The sequence below is a fragment of the Stegodyphus dumicola genome, chromosome 5 (assembly GCF_044657685.1).
Source record: "Stegodyphus dumicola isolate Sdum_Otavi_A_Nest chromosome 5, ASM4465768v1".
NCBI classification, from domain to species: Eukaryota; Metazoa; Arthropoda; class Arachnida; order Araneae; family Eresidae; genus Stegodyphus; species Stegodyphus dumicola.
Window position 1 is genome coordinate 148,604,685 of NC_140772.1, and position 26,023 is coordinate 148,630,707.

At 32.6% G+C, this 26,023-nt stretch overlaps 1 protein-coding gene across 1 annotated transcript in view; it reads left to right on the forward strand.

Annotated features, from left to right (window-relative positions):
• The first annotated feature begins 2,854 nt into the window (after positions 1–2,854).
• LOC146997292 (MIF-like protein mif-2) overlaps positions 2,855–26,023 on the forward strand; it is a 29,398-nt gene continuing 6,229 nt past the window's right edge. Inside the window, exons 1-2 of the mRNA XM_085817193.1 lie at positions 2,855–3,182; positions 19,676–19,848. Coding sequence (XP_085673319.1) covers positions 3,075–3,182; positions 19,676–19,848 — 281 coding nt within the window. The 5' untranslated portion in view covers positions 2,855–3,074. The remainder of the gene's footprint in view (positions 3,183–19,675; positions 19,849–26,023) is intronic.

Sequence of the window (26,023 nt, forward strand, 5' to 3'; positions counted from 1 at the left end):
TTTGAATTTCATCAGCAACCGTTTATCAGGTTCTGGCGAAATTGGATGATCCATCCATGAATCAGAATTTCCCATCCGTGGTTTTTATGCATCAAGATTTCAACATAGTTTAAGAAAAATCCTTCAATCCTATTTGAAAGGAGATGACATGATATTTAAAGACATTTTCCCATGACGGACATTGAAAGACATTGAAAGACATTTTCCCATGACGAAATCTCTCTATCCCACGCCTTCTTCTAGAGTGAAGTTAAAGAGATTTTTTATACCGGGTTTTCAATTTTCACCTCAAATCATACCGTTGACGACGTGTGACACACAAACCGTGACATAAATTTCAGTTTCCATGACAGCTAACACGCTTGAGCTTTAAACATGTATGAAAGAATTTATTTTTAATCGATTTCAGCGATTGAGTGGGCTGGGAAAAAAAGGCCCTTTCTATGACAGCTAACACGCTTGAGCTTTAAAGATGTATGAAAGAATTTGTTTTTAATCCATTTCAGCGATTGAGTGGGCTGGGGAAAAAAAAGGCCCTTTCTATGACAGCTAACACGCTTGAGCTTTAAAAATGTATGAAAGAATTTGTTTTAAATCCATTTCAGCGATTGAGTGGGCTGTTGAAAGAAAAAGCTCTTTCTATGATACCTAACACTCTTGAGCTTTAAAAATGTATGAAAGAATTTATATTTAATCCATTTCAGCGATTGAGGGGGCTGGGAAACATTTTCATAGAGCTCAGGGAAAACCAAGGCTCTTTCCATGACACCTAACACTCTTGAGCTTTAAAAATGTATGAAACAATTTATTTTAAATCCATTTCAGCGATTGAGTGGGCTCGGAAAATTTTCTTATAGCTCAGGGAATGTGTGTCCAGTTTGAATGCACAGCACACACGGATGTGTAGTCGAAACTCGAGTAGCTTAAATAAATATACGAAATTCGGGTCATCGAGTGGACTAGGAAAAATTCTCAGAGCTCTGGAAATAATTCTGTGTTCAAGCATGGGACATGAGAACAGAAATGTATTACAATCATCATGTCATCATTGTTTTCGAAAGCCAAAAGAATTCCTCATGAAAGAACATATTTTTTCCCTGGTTATGGGATGGAGTAGAGTTGCTGCATCTTGAACAACCCACACTGATCTGAACAGAAATATGAAATGTTTTTATAGATATAAGAAATGAACTGAAAGTGAAAGTAAAAATGAAATTGTATTGGCTGGAAATATTTCTTGGCTGTTGAATGGGAAAAATATTTCCAGAGCTGCTAAAAAAAAAAAAAAAAAAAAAAAAAAAAAAACTCTTCCTTTTTTTCTATTAAATTGATGTCTTCACTTTGTTTACTTTGGAATGGAGAAACCCAAAGACCATGACTCATCCTTTCTAAAACATATAATTCCTAGAATGAGTCATGGTCTATTTTTAGAAACAGTGACACAACATTCCCACACAAAAGGGGGGTAGGGTTAATTTTTATCATGTCTAGAAGACATGATAAAAATTAACAAAATTTTTTTTTTTTTTTTTTTTTTACATCTCAGAATTTTTTTCTGAGCTCTAAAAATTTTTTCCCAGTCGGCAACCAATTGAAAAATTTCCAATCGGCTTTTACTTTCAGTTTCAACTCTTTTCTATAAAAGCATTCCACGTTTTCTGTTCAGAACCGTGCGGGCTCTCCATGGTGCAACATGCTTTTTCTCTCTCTACCTCATCTGCAGCTAGGATGTTTTTCCTTCTGCAAGAAGTGGAATTTTTTGGGAATACCTTACAATTTCACGAGCTAGCTGTTTCTTATATTTCGAGGAGATTTCAATGAAATTGTTTATAGATGTCACCTATTGCAGATGGGGAAAAAGTCTATACTGGATCGCTGGAGACATCTCATCCAGATAGGTCACGCTATATTTTTTCCCACACCTAAATAAATTGGACATGAGCCATCCTTTTGTTTTCTCATCCAACAAAGATAGACACTGCAGACCGTTTTGGGTTTTCCCTCTTCGCGAACCGAGACGAGCCGCAGCCACACTTTACGTTTTCTCTGAGCGCAATAATGGATCACGTGAGCAGCCATTTTGTTTCCCATCTGCCCCAGATAGGTCATGTTGTATTTTGTTTCATGCACCTAGCCAATTTTGGACATGAGCCATCCTTTTGTTTTTTTTTCTATCGAACCAAGATGGACTCTGGAGACAATTTTGTTTCTCAACGGAAAAGTAAATTTTCTGAATGGGTACCGGTGTTCGAATTCTTTTGTGACCGACTGTACATCTACAGAGATTTTCAAATTAAACCCAAACAAGACTATACTAAAAGTTATTCTGTCAACTTTCTTTCACTTAGTACAATCCCACAGTAATAGCCTTATTAGCACTCTCAGACACTCCCCGCACCTCAGGGAGAAACATCGTTACCCCTGTGACATTCTTCCCACTTAACAAATAGCACAATAATTGCATTTACGCTAAAATCTAAAATAAAATCTGTTATTAGTTGCTGATGAAAAAGGAAGAAAATAAGTTTGATGGACAGAATTTATTTAGCTGAGTATAAGGCTCCTCTAATATACGAGCCTTAGCTGAGTATTGAAAGTCTGATACTTCACCGACACTGAAATAGCAATTTATATATTTTATGCAAGTAAACACAAGTGTTTACTTGCATAAAATGACTTTTTAAAAAACTTCAAAAGTCAAATAATTTTCAGAATATACTATTAAAACAAATTAAGAATATACTGTTTCTTGTGTGGAATGCATGTCTGAGTGACACAAACTGATCTGATATGGCAACAGCTGTTAACGAATCATTTGTTTCCTATTGGCAACATCAAGAGAGAGCTTCATTTGATTTGTAATCATTTCTGTAAGGTCAAAGTGTAACGCAGATAGATGAAACTGAAGGTTATGAGAGACGTTGTTGGTGGTTGAAAGTCTGAAAGTGAATTTGCGAATACAAAATTAATGTATCTTGAAACGTGCACTCCCATTGTCACTTACTTCTAAATATTTATTCAAATATATTTTTGTGATTTTATTTATTTATTTATTTTTTTACTTAAGTAAAAAAATGCCACTGTGTATGTTCTATACCAATGTTCCTAACAATAAAATATCAGAACATTTTGAAAAGAGGCTGTCCGAAATTTTAGCTGACATTTTGGCTAAACCAATTGAGGTACTGTATTTAAGTAATAATTTGTGAATATAAATGTTTCAGTTTTCATCCATCATGTTTTGTTATCAGGGGCGTAGCTAGAGGGGGCATCTGTCCCCGGGCGCAGAATCCAAGGGGCGCCAAACTGATGTTACGACATTTTAGAATTAAATGTTTTCCATTCTTGGTAAGCAGTAAGGGGCGCGAAATCTTCAGTTTTTCCTGGGCGCTGAAAACCCTAGCTATGATTCTATTTGTTATATATCAGTAGAATTTTAAGTTTTTAATTTTATACTCTGATTATAACGTCGAACATTATGCAGATTATTTTGAAATATTTCATGATGTGTGTTATAGATTATAATAAGCGGTTGAGTGATATGCATGATCCATTATAAAGGTAATCTCTCACTTAAGTTAAAATTCTTCAGTAAATAGGAGCAAGTCATCCAAAGCCAATTAGCAAGAAACTTTCAAATAAATAATCCTTTTAAATTGATATATAAAGGTAAGGGAAAAGATATTAGCTTTCTAGTTCATGTAATACGTAATGTTAAAATAATGGTCTCAAGTTCAAATTTTTGTTAGCCAGAATAAAATGCTTGTTTAATTGAATGTGGCAAAGCACTGAAAGCTACTTGTCTGATGGAAAAAAGCTTTCATGAAACATTTTCTAAGAAAATCAGGTATGTTTAAATGTTGCAAACTATAAAATGCCTGGCAGCTGAACTTGTCTCATATTATCTTTATATATATAAGCGGCTAAAGTGTGTGTCGCTGATAGTTTATTGTTGCCACTCGGAAAAACGAGCGTGCAAACTAACGTTTCTGCAGTTTTTAATATCTTGGCCGATTAAAGTCGTACGAAGATGAAAACGGTATCGATGGATTAGGAGAATTTTTTGGAATCCGAGGATACACGTGTCGAGTTCCAACTCGGCGTTGTTCCGTAGATATTTGAGAAAAAAATAATTTGGCATGTAGCCAAATCCCTCTAGGGGAAACCTAAGAAAGAAAGTGAAAACGTAGGGGAAAATTAGTAGGACTCCATGGAGGAAAATTTTAATTAATATCTCGGCTAATTAAAGTCCCAAGAAGTCGCGAATGGTCAAAATGGCGTGCCACGGACCTAGGAAATCCAAGTGTGCTTCGCTAAGCCCGGGAGCCAGCCGTTTCGGAGGAGATAATGTTACTTCACCCCCTATATATATGCGGCTTAAATGTCTGTTTGTCGCCGATAGTTTATTGGGGGATGATCAGATAACAGGCACTTGGGGAACTTCCTGAAATCGTGTTCGGCAACTTGGGCAATACGTGCCATACAGTGGGAGGACAGTTTAGATCTTCACTATGCTAGGGAAAAGGGAAGGGATATTTTCTTTCTATATGTAAATACTTTGCTTTGGCTGTCATGTGACTTTGCAGATGAATCCTGGTGCTGATCACGTAACTTTGTCAGCAGACATGGTGCATACGCTCATATGCTGTTTGTTGTTCCGTATGATCATTCGCTATTTAATTATTTTATTAGAAGAAAATATTATTATTTATTAGACCATTAAAATCATAATTATTTAATTACCGGAGACTGGCTTCAAGTTGCCATAAACCATTCACTATTTTCACTACACTAAAAAAATTTTAGAAAATAAAATTACTATTAAAATTATTAATGATTTAAAAATTAAATAATTAAGTATTACTAAATTAATTCATAATTATTTAAATAATATTAATAATACTGGGCTCCCAGTTGCTGTTTAATTACCTTATAAATTATTTTCTAAATAAGTTAATGACCTTGTATATTAATTACCCTTATAATTACAACAAAGTAGATAACATAATGGTCTTTTTCTAACTTATCATTCGCATGGGCACATTTTTTGGCTAATCTTTGGAATATGGTAACAGGTAGTTAGGCGAAATTTTGGTAAGGTGATAAAGGTTACTAGCTAGGACTTTAGCAGTGTACATGGATAAAGTCAAGAGTGTGCGCAATGCCGTTTTTAGCAATTCTGAGATGTTTTTTTAAGTGAAAATAGGTCGACATGTACATGGATGATGCAGTGTATGTGCAATTCTTAAAAATGCGGCAAGCAGTGGGCGATTCTGCACTTTCTAACAATTTCGCACGTAATCTTTGTCATGATTAAGCACTTTTGTTCCATAAAAGTTCTAGCATAAGCGTAATTCGGCTAGTAAATTCTTGGAAAAAAAATGTTGAGTAAAAAAAAAAAAAAAACATGCCTTTACTTCATGAAAACAAAATGACGTCCAAAAAAAAAACTAGCAGGTTGCTGTAGCCAGGTTGGTTGCTAAATTATCGCCAAGTTACCATAATCCAAAGATTAACCCATTTTTTTAATTATTTACTTAATATTTAAGTATATGGGTGTTATTTATCTAGCCTTAACAAACAAGAATTAATTAAGACACAATAACACGCTTAATAAATACTAATTCAGAAGTCAAACAACAAAAATCAGCGTTAATTTACAAAATTTTCACAGGACTAGTTTCGATGGTTTTACCGAACCATCTTCTTCAGCTGCAAAACCGCAAATGAACAAGATAGGAAATAATGTTTAGATAAGATAAGAAAGCCTGGACAAGAATAACCAAGTGGCGCCATCTGTTGGCGAAACCAGAACTAAAACATAATTTCTCTAAAAGTATAATAATAACTCAATAAATTTGGATTGGAATTAGGATCGTTAACTAGAACAAAAAGATTTTTATGAATGTGAAATGCTTCTAGAAAATCCAGTTCTCCAATGGAAGATGTTTTTTGAATAATTTTGGCAGCAGAAAAATTGAAAGTGTGATTTTCGGACCAACAATGTTGAGCAACAGAAGACTTCTGTGTTTCCTTTTTTCTAACATATGCCTCATGTTCTTTGACGCGAAATTTTAAGGCTCTCTTAGTTTGGCCAATGTAAATTAAACCGCACTGGCAAGGAATCTTATAAATACCCCAGGAATTCATATCCGGAATGGGGTCCTTGAGTATAGAAGTTGGAATTTTATTGATGGGAGAGTAAACAACCCGAAAGTTAAATTTCTGCAAAATATGTGCAACTTTATAGCTAATTGATGGAAAGAAGGGAATGACAACAGAATTTTTATAATCTCCTAAAATAAGAGTGTGGCTTTTAGTGTGTTGAGATGAGAATTTTTTAACTGCTTGATTAATAATGTTGGGTGAAAAGACCCTGTCAATAGCTATTGCTTTTAAATAATTTAGTTCTTCATCAACGGCTAGTTTGGAGGAGCAAACTTGAAGAGCACGGAAAACATAGGAATAAAATGAAGCTAACTTTTGTTTAGTCGGATGACATGATTTAAAGTGTGGTGGAAGGCAAACCGATGAAGGTTTACGGTAAACTGTAGTACTGAAGTTGGATGTGTTACGTGTGACCAGAATGTCGAGAAACGGAAGAGAATTGCAAGTCTCAAGTTCAAAAGTGAACTGAATAGCAGGATCAATAGAATTCATTGTTGAAAGAACTCTATTTAAATCATCTTTATTACCTTCAAACAGGGTAAAAGTATCGTCTACGTAGCGGAACCATGCCGGGAAGTTTAAAGTTTCAAACAATTTTGATTCATAATAATGCATGTAGATATCAGCCAGGATGGGACTGGTAGCCAGGATGGGTGGTAGCCAGGATGGGATGGTTTCGCCAACAGATGGCGCCACTTGCTTATTCTTGTCCAGGCTTTCTTATCTTATCTAAACATTATTTCCCATCTTGTTCATTTGCGGTTTTGCAGCTGAAGATGATGGTTCGGTAAAACCATCGAAACTAGTCCTGTGAAAATTTTGTAAATTAACGCTGATTTTTGTTGTTTGACTTCTGAATTAGTATTTATTCGGCGTGTTATTGTGTCTTAATTATAAAAGCCCCAAACAGGCTTACATTTTGCTTTCTTTTTTTTTTTTGCACGTGGTGTGGCCGCCATTTTGTGATTGTAGGAGTTTCGGTGAGTACATTTTTGCAATTTTCAAGTTATGTTTATGTTTTGTACATTTGGATATTGTGCTTTGCTTGTCTGATTTCATGCATTTTGCTTACAAACATTTTGTTTTCTATTCATTTCAGTGAGGGATTTTTCTGCTATTTTGTGTGTACTTTATTATTGCTCAGTTAATTTAGTTTGATTTTCTGCATTGTTTATCATGCCTTCATCCGTTAATCGTTTCACTAAATTACGCCTGAAACGGCAAAAATTCCTGAATCATCTTGACTTTTTACTTAAATGTAAATGTAAAAAATTGATCCCCAATTTTATTCAAATCAAATCTAATCAAAAACCTTCGAGTCACGTTTCAAGAATTCTGTTAAATTGCAAACTTGCCTTACTTCGGTCCGTGATAAGGGATACACGTCAACAATTGTCCAAAATTGAACATGAACTCTATAAGCTTCATCTGGAACTCGCTAAAACATATCCAAAATTCACTGCCCTTGAACAAAAGTCTTGGTCTAGAACGGAGAATGCAGTTAACCGTCATAAAAACACCCTTGCAGTTAAATTCGAAAAACTTCTTTTACAGTCTTCCAGTTCAAGTAGTTCAAAAAATCTTCCCATTGTAAACATCAAGCCAATAGTTAATATTTCTAATGTTAGTCTTTCAGAAGAACAAGAGAGAATTCTAAAATATAATTTTAACTTCTCACAAACCTGTAAACCCTCGATTCCAAAGATTTTGGCTCCTATCGAAAAAGCTTTCAAGTTCAGTAAAGTTTCAGATTCACAGAAAGAAATGATTAGGCATCTTATCGCTCATAATGTGAAATTCAATAATAAACCTTTGAAACCAAATCTAACTGCGAGAGAAAGAGCTACAATGCGCGAGATTCATTCTAACCCGGATATTGTCATTTCAAAGGCCGACAAAGGTGGCCAGATAGTCGTCATGGATAAGAACACTTACATCGATGGTGTCACTAAACTCTTAAACGAAGGACCATATAATCCGATCCCTAAAGATCCTTCACCTTCGGACTTATCCAAAATAAAAACTGCGATCAAATCTTCGCAAATCATTTCAAGCAACTTAAAACATTCGCTTATCCCATCTGTTGCGAATTGTGCCAGATTATATGCTCTTCCCAAAATTCATAAAAGTGGTATTCCTTTCCGCCCTATTGTATCAAATTTAGGTACTGCCTCGTATCCATTAGCTAAATATTTAGTTTCTAGATTTTCCACTCTATTAGACAATAACATTTACACCATAAAAAATTCAATAGAGTTTGTAAGAAAGGTTAAAAACATTTCTCCTCGTAATTTACTCATGGTTTCTTTTGATGTAAAATCATTATTCACCAATGTCCCAGTGGAGGGTGCATTAAGATGTCTAGAAACCAGACTTCGCGAATTTCATTTCTCTTGCATCGAAATTGATGAGCTAATTTCTCTCACTCAACTCTGTTTGAAACAAACACATTTTGTTTTCCAAAATAAATATTACAAGCAAACTGAGGGATTAGCCATGGGAAGCCCCCTCAGTCCCATCCTGGCTGATATCTACATGCATTATTATGAATCAAAATTGTTTGAAACTTTAAACTTCCCGGCATGGTTCCGCTACGTAGACGATACTTTTACCCTGTTTGAAGGTAATAAAGATGATTTAAATAGAGTTCTTTCAACAATGAATTCTATTGATCCTGCTATTCAGTTCACTTTTGAACTTGAGACTTGCAATTCTCTTCCGTTTCTCGACATTCTGGTCACACGTAACACATCCAACTTCAGTACTACAGTTTACCGTAAACCTTCATCGGTTTGCCTTCCACCACACTTTAAATCATGTAATCCGACTAAACAAAAGTTAGCTTCATTTTATTCCTATGTTTTCCGTGCTCTTCAAGTTTGCTCCTCCAAACTAGCCCTTGATGAAGAACTAAATTATTTAAAAGCAATAGCTATTGACAGGGGCTTTTCACCCAACATTATTAATCAAGCAGTTAAAAAATTCTCATCTCAACACACTAAAAGCCACACTCTTATTTTAGGAGATTATAAAAATTCTGTTGTCATTCCCTTCTTTCCATCAATTAGCTATAAAGTTGCACATATTTTGCAGAAATTTAACTTTCGGGTTGTTTACTCTCCCATCAATAAAATTCCAACTTCTATACTCAAGGACCCCATTCCGGATATGAATTTCTGGGGTATTTATAAGATTCCTTGCCAGTGCGGTTTAATTTACATTGGCCAAACTAAGAGAGCCTTAAAATTTCGCGTCAAAGAACATGAGGCATATGTTAGAAAAAAGGAAACACAGAAGTCTTCTGTTGCTCAACATTGTTGGTCCGAAAATCACACTTTCAATTTTTCTGCTGCCAAAATTATTCAAAAAACATCTTCCATTGGAGAAGTGGATTTTCTAGAGGCATTTCACATTCATAAAAATCTTTCTGTTCTAGTTAACGATCCTAATTCCAATCCAAATTTGCTTTCGGCTTTTAGAGAAATTATGTTTTAGTTCTGGTTTCGCCAACAGATGGCGCCACTTGCTTATTCTTGTCCAGGCTTTCTTATCTTATCTAAACATTATTTCCTATCTTGTTCATTTGCGGTTTTGCAGCTGAAGATGATGGTTCGGTAAAACCATCGAAACTAGTCCTGTGAAAATTTTGTAAATTAACGCTGATTTTTGTTGTTTGACTTCTAAACAAGAATTAATTTTTAAATAAATTTATTGTACTCCTAACACGAATTATTTAGAGTAAGAAAAGTACTTGCGGGTTATTTGTTTAAGATGGCGGAAATCCGTTAGTCGAACTACCAGTGTGAAACAATTTTACCGCTATCTCACTGACAGACACTCTGTATCATACAAGCAATTTTTTATTCCCTCCTAATCAAGTTTATATTGAAATAAAATGCTTATATAACTTTGAAATGCTAATAAGTTAATTAAAATATTAAAGAAACAATATGCTGCTACTTGGGTTTTCATCCACAGAGAACCTGTTGGCGCCAATGCAATTTTTTCTCGCCAAGGGATGAGCGGAGCTGTAAATGGGATTTTTAGTGCATGTAAATTCAAGTTAACAGACAAAACAATATATTAAGCATATGGTAATAAACATTCACAGATAATAAGCATGCAGATGTAAAACTAACCGGTTAAACGTGATGTACAATAATAAACCTGTCTTTTTTATAATATACAGTCAAAAGTCGTTAATCCGGACTCCTCGGGACTTCGGCGATTCCGGATTATCGATTTTTCCGGATTATAGATCATCAGTTTAAATCTGGTAAGATGGCATGCAGAAATTAAAAAATTAAAAATATGAAACTGTAATTTATGAAATAAAGAACAATTATGATCTAAAGGATATCAAAATTTACAAAAAGAAAAAGCTTAATATTTATTTGTTTACTTTATTAAACATTTCCTTCAATGTAAGTTGCTTCGTTTCATGTGATAATACTTTCTCTTTAATTCTATAAACAGACATAATTTCTTCTTCAGTTACAAAGTTCCTATAAATTGAAGTCCTATAAATGCTGTGTCGAGAATACCAACTACTTTGTGAATCGAAATTTTTTCGTTTTCAATAACCTCTGGGTCACTTTCTTCACTATCGGAAGCGAATTATAATGTCGAGGAACTTGATTTAAATCATATCAAAGACGGAGTACATCGAGATAAAATACTACACTTAGTACGGAATTATAAACCAAATAAAATAAAAACATCTTCCCTGAAGATAAGGATAGTGCTGACAGATTAACTTCCAATCCGCCGCGTGAAATTGATAAACAGATTTCAGATTTCAAAACATACTTACGCTTTGTAGATACAAATTACATATTAGTAAATATATATCGGAAATTCTATTTGACATAATCTTTCTAATCTATCATAATCTAATAATGACGTTTCTGCCCCCCCCCCCTCTGCCGCAGAGCAGTGTGAAATTGATAAACAGATTTCGGATTTCAAAACATACTTTCGCTTTGTAGTAAATATATATCGGAAATTCTATTTGACATAATCGAAAGTTCAAGCTTACTTTTATAAAATTGCTCTAACAGTCTGCAAAAAATAATAAGCCGGATCCAATTCGAAGATTAAGGAACAACGCAATCTGCAACATTAACTGAATTAGATAACTTTAGTTTAGCGTATAACTCCGTTACACATTAAACGCGCATGCGCACAAACATATTCGCAGCCGTAAGGGTCTTACGCGCTCTCGTAAACGCCTGTGTGCATGCGTGCACGCGACGCATGCGCAGAAAGTTTGTAGCTTTGAGGTCCGGATTATAGATCATTCCGGATTATGGGTGTCCGAATTAATGACTTTTGACTGTATTTCACAAAACAAATAACCTTCAACAGTAATCAAATTTTCTTTAGTAGCATTGTTAATAAAACTAGAACGTACATTTTATTATTTTTCAAGAGTTATTTGAACTGTATTCCTTACAACAGCAGTAGTTTGCTAATTTTGATGACCATGGGGATGCATCAAACTACTCTGTCGTCTTAGATAATCAATAATATTTTTTATTTCAATTTAATCAGTTATTTATGTCACACCTGCTATCCTCCGAAAGGTTATTGTTAGAAAAGCATTAACAATATAGTATCTTGTTAAAATTTTACGCCATAAAAATTGGAGCCAAAAACCGGCATCTATCGATGAAAACTTCTTTAATTATACAAAAATATTTCTATCTATTCGTTGTTAAAAAATTCAGAGAAAATAACATGGAAAATCAGAAAAAATAATAATAAATAAGAGAAGAAGAATATAAATCTCCAAATGCGAACAACGACAGTGATAATTCAACAAAATAAACTCAAGAGGAATGGTTGCAATCTTCAAACAAGCGAATAGGATGAATCTGATAGGTTACCGCGTTTGAACTATTATCACCAAAGTTGGCGATGTTTACATTAACCGGGTTCTCTGTGGAAGTGCTTCTTGCTACTTTTCTATGTAAAGTATATTTCACTGATTTCTTTGATTTGGGCAGTTCGGTGTATCAGTAAAAAATTTAAACTATTATACAAAACATGACCAAAATTCTTTCACAGATAAACAAATAAAAGTTAATTAAATTTATATCATCAAATCTTTGAATAAGATTCATCTTCATAGATTTTTATGCTGTGTTGTGACTCATGTTAGATTTTAATGGCAATGAATATAAATATTGAAATTTTTGCATCACCATATTTGCAACAAATACATAGCCGAAATATATTGTTAGAAATCTTGTTTCCCTGCAGTTATGCAATTCAGGATTACATTTCTTGGTTTACCTACATGAAAACTATTTTCGTATTTTAAGACGAAGGGGAAAAATTTCTGCTTCTGTGGTAATAAATTCAAAAAAAGCTGGTTTTTGAAAACCTGTAAAAAAAACGGGGAATTTTTTTTAAAAAAAAAGAGACAGATGTCTTATTTTGCACCTATATTTTTCTAAGTCAAGGTTATTTCAATGAACGATTGCGGTTAAGCTGCACTGTACTACTTGCTTTGTGGAATCCAGTTTATTGCCGATTTAGTTATAAAATTCGGATACCTACCTTTTCATTCAGTTGACTTATAAACAACATTGAAAACACACATATTAAAAAAAGGAACACTTTTATTGCACAGTCATCTATGAAATTAAATTTTTGCAAAAACTTTTATTATCGAAAAATATTTGTTACTTATTAATGCAAAATTATGTTAACAAATAAAAATATATAATACATTTATATACATTTTTACTGTTTATGTTAGTAATTTTGATCAAAAAAATTTTTCTTCGAAATATCGATTATTAACTGGGAATCGATTTTTCGCAAAATGACGTAGGTACAAAACCCCATGAACTTTGACCTCTGAACTTATATTATTTTGGTTCAGTGCTCTGTGTGTAACACTTCTGTAACTTAGGAATATTAGTAATTTCTTCATATTTAAGAAGTTATTAATATTTATTTCAGCATTTTCTTCTGTCTACTACTAAACCTTTATTCCTGTACATTATCAGTGTTTTAGTTTGATATATTTTTAGCTTAAATTTAACATAATTTTTAATTTAAAAATAATACATTTAATTTAATATTTTATTTGATTTATCTAATTTGTTTTATTTGTAATATAATGTGAATGGATAATTTTATATTAAATATTTATTCTATGTAAAATACTGACATAAGGTTATATTAGTACAGTCAAAAGTCATTAATTTGGACACCCATAATGCGGAATGATTTATAATCCGAACCTCAAAGCTCCAAACTTTCTGCGCGTGCGTCGCATTGACGCATGCACGTAAGACCTTTACGGCTGCGAATATGCGTGTGCGCATGCGCATAATACGTTTACGCATACGCGTGTAATGTATAACAGATGGTATAAGCTAAGCTAAAATTATCTAATTATCTATTTCAGTTAATGTTGCAGATTGCATTGTTCCTTAATCTTTGAATTGGATCCGGATTATTATTTTTTGCAGACTGTTAGAGCAATTTTATAAAAGTAAGCTTGAACTTTCGATTATATGAAATAAAATTTCCGATATATATTTACTAATATGTAAAGGATCTACAAAGCAAAAGTATGTTTCGAAGTCCATTTAACAAAAAGTGGAATTGCTGCAAAAAAAAAAAAAAAAAAATGGATAAAGGCACATCCTTTGTTTCTCTAACCATTCCGAAATCTTTTTATCAATTTCACGCTGCTCTGCGGCAGGGGTAAAACGCCGCGGCGCACAGTGAATTGGAAGTTGATTTGTTAGCACTATCCTTATCTTCTGGGCAGATGTTTTTATTTTATTTTGCTTATAATTCCTTACTTCTAACCATTCCGAAATCTTTTTATCAATTTCATGCTGCTCTGCGGCGGGGGTAAAACGCCGCGGCGCGCAGTGAATTGGAAGTTGATTTGTTAGCACTATCCTTATCTTCTGGGCAGATGTGTTTATTTTATTTTGCTTATAATTCCCTACTAAATTTAGTATTTCATCTCAATGTACTCCGTCTTTGATATGATTTAAATCAAATTCCTTGTCATTATAATTCGCTTCCGATAGTGAAGAAAGTGACACAGTTTATTGAAAACGAAAAAATTTCGATTCACAAAGTAGTTGGTATTCTCGACACAGCAATTATAGGGCTTCAACAGCGGAACTTTGTAACTGAATAAGAAATTATGTCTGTTTATAGAATTAAAGAGAAAGTATTATCACATAAAATGAAGCAACTTAAACAACTTACATTGAAAGAAATGTTTAATAAAGTAAACAAATAAATATTAAGCTCTTTTTTTTCGTAAATTTTGATACCCTTTAGATCATAATTGTTCCTTATTTCATTACGTTTTCATTTTTTAAATTTTATAATTTCTGCATGCCATCTTACCAGATTTAAACTGATGATCTATAATCAGGAATCGCCGAAGTTCTGACGAGTCCGGATTAACGACTTTTGACAGTATAAAGAGTAAAAATAAATATATAACAATCGGTTTAGTTCATCAGCATAAAATGTAATGTGTGAAATGAAAGTTTTATTTTTTAAAAAATAGTATATTCATGTATATTTGATCTTTTAAAATTTTTAACTTTACTTGCGTGATAAATGTTCCATTCTTTACTGCATTTATATGAAGACCATATTTCCAAACATATTTAACTATTACTATGGATAATAGTAGAAATTAATGGTCAGAGTTAAAAAGAAAAATATAAACGGTAATAATGTTGGAGTTATATATATCATAATCTAAAATACTAAGGTGAAAAAAAGTATGTAGATTAACTTAACCACATCAATAACTAAATTAGTTCTATGTGCTTTATTTGCCTTTTTTAACGCAAACGCGTTACTGTATTTAGCCTCAGGCGATTTTCGCCTAGCACAGGTTTCTGCCCTATATTGGGCTTAAGAGGGAAATTTTGGAAAGCGTCTTTTGACGTCATTTCCATCTTGGCATCAAAAAAATCCTTCCGAAGATTTGCCGATTTTCGGCGATTCTTGATAGCGGAAAAAATTTCTCCAAGTGCAGGTTATCTGAGTCTTCCCATTTATTGGTTGCTTCCGTAACTGTACTAGCCAATGGGCTGAAGTTGCTACGGCACAGGGTTGCCATTTCAATTGAGACGTAGACAATTTCCCGTAAAACTTGCCTTTGCTATGATCATCCATAAGTCTCGGGGCCAAACGTCGAAGCATGTTAGCATTTTTTTACCCGAGCCTGCATTTGGACACGGTCAACTTTATGTTGCCTGTTCAAGAGTTCGTGAAAGAATGGATGTAAAATTAAAAATAGTGGATGGTCTTCTGCAAAGCAAGTTTAAAAATGATGGAAAGATCTACACAAGAAATGTTGTGTACAAAGAGATCTTTGACATGTGATATGATCTTTGACATGACACATTTTATTATTTAAATCACCTTTATTTATTGAGCTCGCGGTGGCTCTTAAAAATGTACTGCCAGTGGTTTCCTTCATTGCACTCTACTTTAAGCAATTAAGCAAGTAGAAGGGGGAAACGCGTGGGGGAGCAAGCAAAGGGGCATCCTCGCCACCTGCTCTGGGTAATTTAGTTTGAATTAGCAGACACCTTTTCAGAAATCATTTTAATTACAATTTATAATATCTAGAACAGCGATCATTTTATATGACCGCCAGGCTTTCTAGTCTTTTATGTCCATTTTACTGTGCTAATTTATTATTAGCTCATATTGCTCCTTTTTGTCCATTTTATGCTAGAGTATGCTAGTTTTCAAATATATGCAAAATACAGACCATATAGAATTGTTGGAAAGTATATACAAATTTATGGAATTCTTGTTTTTCTGTTATCCGGTCCCCACCGAAAAGTAGATTGCAGAGCAAAGCAGTTTAATGCCTAAATAATTATACGGCAATTCACATTATTGGCAAAAAGTGTTATGGGGCAACTAAGGTAGGCACATAGATATATGTTTCGTGTGATGCACAATGCCAATGTTTTACCGTGTCAAGCTTGTACAAATTTTGGATATTTTCAATCACAAATAGATTGCTGTGTGCATGGGGAAAACAACAGCACAAAAAGAAATATGGTTTTATGACCAGTGTTTTTTGCTTTTTAAGTTTCATTAATTCCTTTTGTATGGAATTCTTAATGTGCCATCATTTTTAAAATGGTTTTTGTATTTTGCACATTGTCTTGGTAAAAAATTAGTCACCAAAGAGTTTGCAAACATTCTTCAAAGTATGAAAAAAATCTAGTTTACTGCTGTACATTTTTTTCTCCATTAAAAATAAATATACTTGCTCCTGATTTTCCCATTGTTGAAATTATTGATATGTTTACGTTTTCTTTCTGAGCCGCCCAGTCGATATGGTGGTTAGGGAAGCTGACTGCGATACTGAAGGCCCTGGGTTCGAAGCCCGGAGAAGGCATGGTTGTAACTGTCCGTCTCTTCATAGGAGGCGATGGTGGCCCACTTATTAGTTGCCTCCATAATAAAGAGAGCACCACATCTGGCCTTGTATAGGTTAGTGGACTGGGTTACACTGTAACTGTTTACAATCTGTTTCTTTCCGCAAATGAAACTTTTATGATGAACAGAGATGGATCATGCTTCAACTGTTAAGCAAAGTACTGGCTGGAAATCATTTCTCATTTCCCTTAAAGTAAACAACTGCTGTTGACAATAAAAGCTCTGTTTACAATCTTCATTTACATTAGCAATTGCCATAGAATTCTAGTTATCTTTATTTATGGCAATGTTGAGTTGCTTTTTTTTTCAGTAGATTGACCAATGTCTGACATTTTATCCGATGGAGATGCAGTTTCTTTTATTTTGTAGAATTGAAACTCTCACTCATTACAAAGTAAAGAATTGTGCTTCTTTTTGCCCTAGCAACAAAAAGTATTTGAACAGCAATTTCCTAACTCATGATTATCTAAATAACGAAAACATAAATTTTGTATTTTTACATTTGTCTTTCAAACTAACTTAGAGCATTTAAATAATTTGTTTCGTATTATACAGTTCGCAAATATATACATGTTTTCAATCATACACGAAATCATTGAAAAAACCTTCGGATGATTTTATCTAGGTGTTACTCAAATTCTAGTAGCATGAAATATTCTCTTTTAGTCTGAGAAATTCTAATCAATTTGTGATGGTGGATATTATTTCTTTAAATTTTTTCCCACCATAACTTAATAGTCTGATCAAGTTTCTAGCTAAGAGTGAAGGCAAGTGTAATGGGCAAAAACCCATCTAATTTTGTTCTAAACATTCTAATGATCTTACAGCTTAACTTGTAATGCCAATTAAATTCAGAATTTCTGAAGCTGTCTAGTTTTGAGTAACGAGAATGCTCACAAATCTCTTGAGATATGCATACACTTATTCTGTAATGTTTGACTCTCTCTCCTGAAGGCGAGACCACTCTAATTTATAATTTGAATCCGTTGTAGATATTGTTTGGATTATTCTAAAGACATCTCCTGTCAATGCTGATTAAAAGTTTTTCAGTTTTGCAGCATCTGATAAATTTCAATGCTGATGAATATTCACTTTAATAATATACTTAAAGGAAAGCCAAGTATGTATTTCTCCAGAAAATGAGGATGATGAAATCTTAGTTAAGCACACAACAGAATTTTCTGAAATTACACTACTTTAAAAAATTATGTTAAATTTCATTATTAACAATTCTAAGTATTTAATACTTAAATTTTTTGAATGCCCTCTTGAGAGAGAACGTCTTTCATTTCTGTAATCACTTTCACTACACGTATTATTCTTGTGATAATTACAAATTATCATAAAAATTTAATTCAGAATCTTCTCATCGCAGCAATTAATAATGCATAGAATTTCAAGATCTACTCATCCCTTCATTTCAGCTTCTAGTTTTATCCGTAGATATAAATATTCTTCCAGAACTAAAAGTGGGGCAAAATTACCTATTCTACCAACTTGTTTCTTTACTTCGCAGTTTTGTTCCAACTGTACTATACTATTCAAAATGATCCAGCTAATTACTGAACAATGGCCCATAACTCTCAGTTAATTAATTATACAAACTAAGTGTATTTAATAATTTTATTTTGCATGTATTTGAAAACACACTAGATGACCTCGTACACATAGCTTAGCAAGGGGAGAAATAATAGTTTTCTTTTTTACAGTTACATAACGATGTCAGTGCCATTTCATTACAAAGGGATTTAATACATTGCAGTTCATTTTATAACTGTTGCCAACAGGCAAAGAGAAATGGTTCTAAATCATAAGAATGAAATTGTCTTTACTTCGTAAAGTTAAAGTGTGATATTGTGTTACTCCCTCCTTTAAAAAATTGTGATTTCATCCTATTCAGTTATACATTAAATTATGTAATGTCTGAATGTTATTTTAGATATTTCTGAGGTTCAAAATATATAAAAACTAGCGGAAGTACCCAATGTCAGTTAGGTTAGATTGAGAGTAAGGTGTCTAACTACAGAGAAAACGATACCTCTGTTATCCTCCTCTGATAACAATACAAAAAGTATGATTCATAGTTACATTTTTCAGGCTGATGCGATATGGAATGCGTATAAAAAATTTAGATAGAAAAATAAGCTAATTCTCTCTCATTACATCAGCAACAATGGCATGCAGTTTTTAATAATTTTCGTCTTTCTAATCAAATGGTTATAAAAGCTCAAGTTCCTTCCAAAATTTCACCTATATTCAATTATAGTTGACTAAATGTGGCAAAAAATTGATAGAAATTAAAAACGCGAACAAAAACGCATTTTTCTTTATATATATATAAATTTTGTAAAACTTGCAAATTTTTTATTAACAGACTAGGAAAGCGAGCAGTAGCAACACTTTTCGAAATAAAGCACTTTTATCCCCATCATGCAAAACTGTTGTCACTTGAAAAAATGAGTGCGAAAATTAGTTTTCAGAGTTTTTACTTAATATCTCGGCTGATTAAAGTCATGCGAAGATGGCAATAGTCGAAATGGCTTCCCATGAATTTTTTTCAATTGGGAATAATATATTGTCTATTTTTATTTTATTCTAAGAAATTTTTTAACAAACTTTACGATTTGAAAGTGAGCAGTGGCAACACTTCTTGAAATAAAGCAGATTTTTATCTCCAGCGTGAGAGACTGTAAAAAGTGAGCAGTGGCAACACTTCTTGAAATAAAGCAGATTTTTATCTCTAGCATGAGAGACTGTTGCCACTGAAGAAAATGAGGGTGAAAATTAGCATTTTCAGAGTTTCTAATTAATATCTCTGATTTTAGATTTTTTTTTTTTTTTTTTTTTTGAGGGGGGATGTGGACATTGACCTTTTCCAGGACCTAGAGAATGGTAGAAATTTTGGTGACAGTAGCTATAGTAGTGACTGAGTTAATCGGGAATGAATGCACAAACAGACATTCTTCTTTATTTATATAGATTAAATTGAAAAATATAACATTTTTATTTTTCCACTCAATAAAATTATTCTTGTATATTTCAGCGCATCACTGTTAACTTAGCACCAGATCAAAGGATGGTACGAGGTGGTACATCTGAACCAACTTGTTGGTTAAATATTTGGTCAATAGGAGTATTTTCTGCTGAGAAAAATCCATTCTATGCATCCAAGCTATATCCATTTATATCAGAGGAACTTGGAATCAGTAATGATAGGTGATTATTTTTTGTATACATTTAATTTGATTTCATTGTTGTAATTCCTGCAAAATATGTTCTTCATATTCTTCAGTATCAGAGTTGCTAAAGCTTTCACTGTAATCCAATGAAACTATTTATAAAAATGAATTATAATTATTAATTTAGAATAATGTTTTTTATGTTATATTAAATTTAGGTAATATTTCTTTTATCTTGTAAGAGTTAGAAGTAGAGAATGGTCAAATCATCATGAAAGATTCTTTACATCTTTGTTTGGGGGGGGGGGAAGTGGCTCATTAGTAGACATTTGGATAAAATCATCAAATTATGGTAGTTAATTTTCTAACTCTCATCCTTTAAAAGAGCGATGTCTATTCCATTTTTGGACCGATGTTTTTTGGGTACTATTCCATTTTGAGGATCGTAAAAAAATTGCAGCAAAAATGTATGTGCAAAAGCGCCAAATCTAGCTAACGCTTCCATTTAACAGTGCACCAAATCTAGCATACACGCTGATTTCAGATTGCGTAAGTTTATATAAGATTGTATAGTTCTATATTTCTTAAGACATCATTGAAATATTTAATTTTTAAATCCTTTTTTGATATCCTATGGATTTAACATTTTGGGAATTGCCCATGACGAAAAGTCTGCAATAAAATTTTGAGTAAAGTGCAGAATCCCTCACTGCTTGATGCGTTTTTAAGAATTGCACATACTCGGTATCCATGTACACATTGACCTATTTTCACTTTAAAAAAAAAATCCAAAAATTGCCCTAAAATGGCACTGCGTGTACCCTTGACTTTGTCTATCTACACATCAACCTATTTTCACTTAAAACGTAAAAGAAAATTGACAAAAATCCAATTGTTTTTACCCTTGTAAAAAGTGGCAAACAAATAAGTGGGCGATTCTGCACTTTACCGAGAATTTTTTCATAGAAAAGGCATCATTCATTATAGAAAATTATGTTTGAACAACCAACGAGATGAAATTATGCTTTAACGATAATAGCAATGCAGACATCCATTCAGTTATGTAAAAATGATCTGCAATAGTTATTTACTCATATGCTTCCATTCAGTCATGTTTAGCCTTTTTTTATATAAATTATGATAATAAAAAAGTATAAACGAAATTAACATTTCATCTAAATTAAAACATCAATCTTAGATAGTTATTTACTATTATACTTCCTTTCTTGTGTTAGAGTTGCCACAGTTATTTTTGGCAGCACTGGCATCATTAATAGTTTGGCAATTTTTTACGGCCCTCAAAACCGAATAGTACCCTTTTTTGATTGTGTAGACTTAAGACAAAAATAATTACAATATAAAGTCAGATCTAATATACAGAATGATCTAAAATCTTCACCTCAAAGCTACCGACAGCCTTTTTTGTGAGTGTGTGTCTGCTTTACGCGTGCACATTTTATTTTTCTTCCCCCGTAATAAAACATGTTGAGAGTCCCAATTCTTGATTTTACTTTGGCACTAAATAAAATACCTCTTAATTAGTAATTAAAGTAATAATTATTTTAGCTTAAATTTGTGTAATCAATAATGTGGTTCTATAGCTGCGTACCTACTCGATATACATTTATACATCTCAAACAGACGCATTCTACATAGAAACATCATTGATTTTATACCAATTAATATTTTATATCCCTGACGCCAACCTGGCAAATTATTATTTATTATATTTAGCTTCCATCACTGCATGTTTATCAACACATGACATTAATGACTCATGAAGCAATGCCTAAAAATTTTTTTTATTTGTAATTAAATATCAAAGAGTATAATAACCTTTTATGTTGACATTATGCTTGATGATGAATACAGATTTAAGTTAAGTGTATTAAGAAATGTTGACAAGTAAAAATTTAACAAAAATGTCTTTCCATATGCTAAAAATAGATTTTAATTAATTATACTCATAGTTTAAAAGATTACATTTAGCGCTATTTGAATTAAGAATAACTGACTTGTTATTCACATAAACCCAGAACTGGCGCCAGAGCTCATATGACTGCACCAGGTAGCAGAATTTAGGGAAGGCAAAATGTTTTTAATTTAGAGAAGCACTGAGCCACAAAATTAAGGGATGATGAAATTTTTAGAATTTATTGAAAGCACTGGGACCCAAAATTTAGAACTTAAGGAGATGCTTGGTAGCAGAATTTAGTACGCACAGAGGCTGTATCAGGCAGTAAGATATCTAGCACCGGCCTTCAGTAAGCTTAAGTATATGTGGGAATTTATTTATTCACGACTCGTATAAGCCTTAAGCATGTGCAAGAAATAGATGTAAGTATAATAAATAACTAAACAAATAGAATTCAGGCATAGTTGTCTCTGTGCATGATAGAAGCAAGACAAAATTTAGTAGAATAAATTGTCTTTCGTCGCCAGTCTCGTGATACATAGCCAGTAATGTATAGAGGACACTATTAAGCTAAGCTAAAATTATACTTATATAATTACACTGATGCCAAGGAATATCAGTTAATATAGCAGATTGAGCTGTTCCTTAACTTTCTGATTTAATCCAGCTTATTGTTTTTTGCAGGCTGTTATTATTACAGCAATTTTATGAAAATTATTGATTTTGATTAGTGATGATTGAATGTGTCAGACAAAGTCGTTGTGAGGGCTTGCCAGTAACGGGTCCAAAGCTAATGTCTCAAGCCAAAATATTTCATGAAGAAATGAACTTGAAAAACGGAGTGCACATGTTCGAAGGGTTGGTTAGCCAAATTTAAAAATTGCCATGGCATAAGGTAATTAAAATTTTCAGATAATGCTTCAGCTGATACTGAAGTTGCTGAACTATTTGTAGATGAATTCATTGAACTTATTAATAGTGAAAAGTTATCTTCAGAACAAATTTACAAAGCTGATAAAACTGGTCTTTTCTGGCAATATATATCACAAAATACATTGATAACCTTTGCAGAAATGGCTTCGAGTGGTGTCAAAGATTTCAGAGCGAGACTAACAATTTTAGCATGCGCAGATGCTGAAGGAAGTAAGTAACAACACAAGAGTAAACTTTTCATAATCAGAAAAATTGCTAGATATCGAGCATATAAGAAGTAAAGATTTTCCCTGTTATATATCATGCAAATAAAAGAGCATGTATCACGCAAGCGTTAATAAATGGTTGGTTTAAGAATTATTTCATACCAAAGGCTTGGTAACATTTGAATGCAGTTGGCTTACCTGATGATGCGAAAATTGTTCTGATTTAGTGAAAGATAAAGTATCTGTATTATTCTTTCCTCCAAGCTGTATGACCATCGTTCAGCCTGTGGATATTTTTCCAGCTTTAAAAATCCTACTAGATGTTATATATGTAACTGTATCTATTATTATCTTTAACCATAACTGTAATATAGAATAGTAGATGAGTAATGTAGAATAAACGATGTTTGTGTACATCTTGTAATCATCACTGAGCACGTACCCAACACATATAAAATACAACACATGGCGCAGCAGGTCGGTCGTTGATTAAAAAAGAAAATCTTTTTTGAAGAACCATGCCGCCTCGGTAAAGATGTTCTAAACAAAAACATCATGGGAAGTTGTTTACAGTGAAATCGAAACTGATATCGCTGGTAAGTGAGTTGTTTATTTTTATTGGAAGTGGCTAAAAATACGAATATATAAACTATTTAAAGTCCTAAATTATATATGGATGGATTAAAGCCACCAAGTAATCTACGTTTCGAAGGAAATTTAAGCGAAAATTGGAAGAAATGGAAACAAAAATTCCAAATTTATATGTTAGCGTCTGGTGGTATTACTAAATCACCTGAAATTAAAGTAGCTATTTTATTGCATATAATTGGTGAAGAAGCACTTGAAAAATTTAATACTTTTAATTTAAGTGAAGAAGATAAGAAGGATGTTGACAAAGTAATTGAAGCTTTCGAAAATTTTTGCATACCAAAAGCAAACGAAAGTGTTGATAGACATATATTTTTCTCTCGAACACAACATGCAGGTGAATCGTTTGATGATTTCTTAACCGATTTAAAGAAATTAAGTAGCGACTGTGGATTTGCAGAATTAAAAGATAGTTTAATAAGGGATAGAATAGTAAGTGGAATTCTAAATAAAAATCTCAAAGATAGATTATTAAGGGAAGATCAGTTAACATTGGAGAAATGTATTAAAATGTGTAAAGCTTCTGAATTAGCAGAACTTCAGCTGAAAACTTTAACTGAAGAAAATAAAATAGAAGCTATCAAATGTAATAAATTTCGACCTTCAGAGGAAAAAAGTCAGCCTTGTAAGAAAGACTTTCATGTAAAACAAAAGCAACAAAGTACTAAATCTTCTTCAAACTATCAAGGAAATAAGTACAATAATCCAAAACCATGTAGAAAATGTGGAACTTTTCATAAGTTATACAACTGTCCTGCTTATAATAAGATTTGCTTGCACTGTAAAAAGAAAAATCACTTTTCTAAAATGTGCACTTTTAAAAATGTTAATGTTGTACAGAATAATTTAGAGCATGAGTTGCATAATAATGGTAATGAATATATTTTAGGGTCAGTAGAAAATACAAATCCATTTTCTAAAAATAAAACAGAATGGTTTGAAAAACTAAAAGTAAACATATCTAAATATTTATTTGTTAAGTTGGATACTGGAGCTCAGTGTAATGTGCTACCATTGCCTAAATTTAAACAATTAAATTTAAAAGAGAAATGTTTGACTAAATCAAAAGTCACTTTAAATAATTACAATGGTACTACAATTGATGTAGTTGGAAAATGTAAATTATTATGTGAAACATCAAAAGGGGACAAGGATGAAATAGAATTTCAAGTTGTAGCATGTGATAAAACTGTTCCAGCTATTTTAGGTTTACCTACATTGCAAAAATTAAACCTAATACAAAGGATTTGTACAGTAAATCCTGATTCTAATGAAAGGTTACCTGAACTTTTAAAAGGATATCAAGATTTGTTTAAAGGAACTGGGAATTTAACTGGATATACATATCATATTAAATTAAAACCAGGAGCTGTTGGTAAAATAGAACCCTGTAGGAAAATTCCACTTAGCTTATTAAATCCATTAAAAAAGGAATTAGCAAGAATGGAAAAAGATGGTATTATAAAGAAAGTTAACCAACCAACAGAATTCGTGAATTCATTAGTGGTAGTAAGGAAAAAGGATGGAAATTTAAGAGTGTGTTTAGATCCTCAGCACCTTAACCAAAATATACTGAGAGAACATTATCACATACCAACCTTTGAAGAAATTTCATCTCAAATGACAAATGCAAAGGTCTTTAGTATTTTAGATGCAAACAAAGCATTTTGGCAAATTAAACTGTCAAATTCAAGTTGTGAATTTACTACATTTAACACTCCGTTTGGTAGATATTGTTTTTTGAGGTTGCCATATGGACTGAGTTCATCACCAGAAGTTTTTCTGAAATTTTTAGTGATTTAGAAGGAGTTCAAATATATATAGATGACTTATTAGTTTGGGGTAAAGATAAAAAAGAACATGATTCAAGATTAAAGAAGTTGTTGGACAGAGCCAGAGAAAAGAATGTTAAATTTAATTTAAATAAATGTAAATTTGGGCTGAATGAAGTGAAATATATGGGACATATATTTTCTAAAGATGGTTTAAAACCAGATGAAGACAAAATTAAGGCTATTCTAGATATAAAACCACCAAAAAATGTGAAAGAATTAGAAACTTTCCTAGGAATGATTACATATGTTTCTAAATATATACCTAATGTATCAGAATTGACATCATGTTTAAGAGATTTGTTGAAAAAACAAGTTATCTGGAACTGGAATGCAACACATGAAAAAGCATTTAGAAGACTAAAGGATGTCTTGGTAAATAAACCAGTTTTACAGTATTATGATATAAACATGCCAGTAGTTTTATCTGTAGATGCATCTCAAGAAGGACTAGGAGCAGTCTTACTGCAGAATAATTTACCAGTGGCATATGCATCTAAGGCATTAACAGATACACAGAAGAATTATGCTCAAATTGAAAAGGAAACTTTAGCTATTGTATTTGCAAGTGAGAAATTTCACCAGTATATATTTGAAAAAAATATTACTGTGGAAAGTGATCATAAACCACTGGAATCAATTTTTAAAAAGCCATTAAATAAATGCCCTGTAAGACTA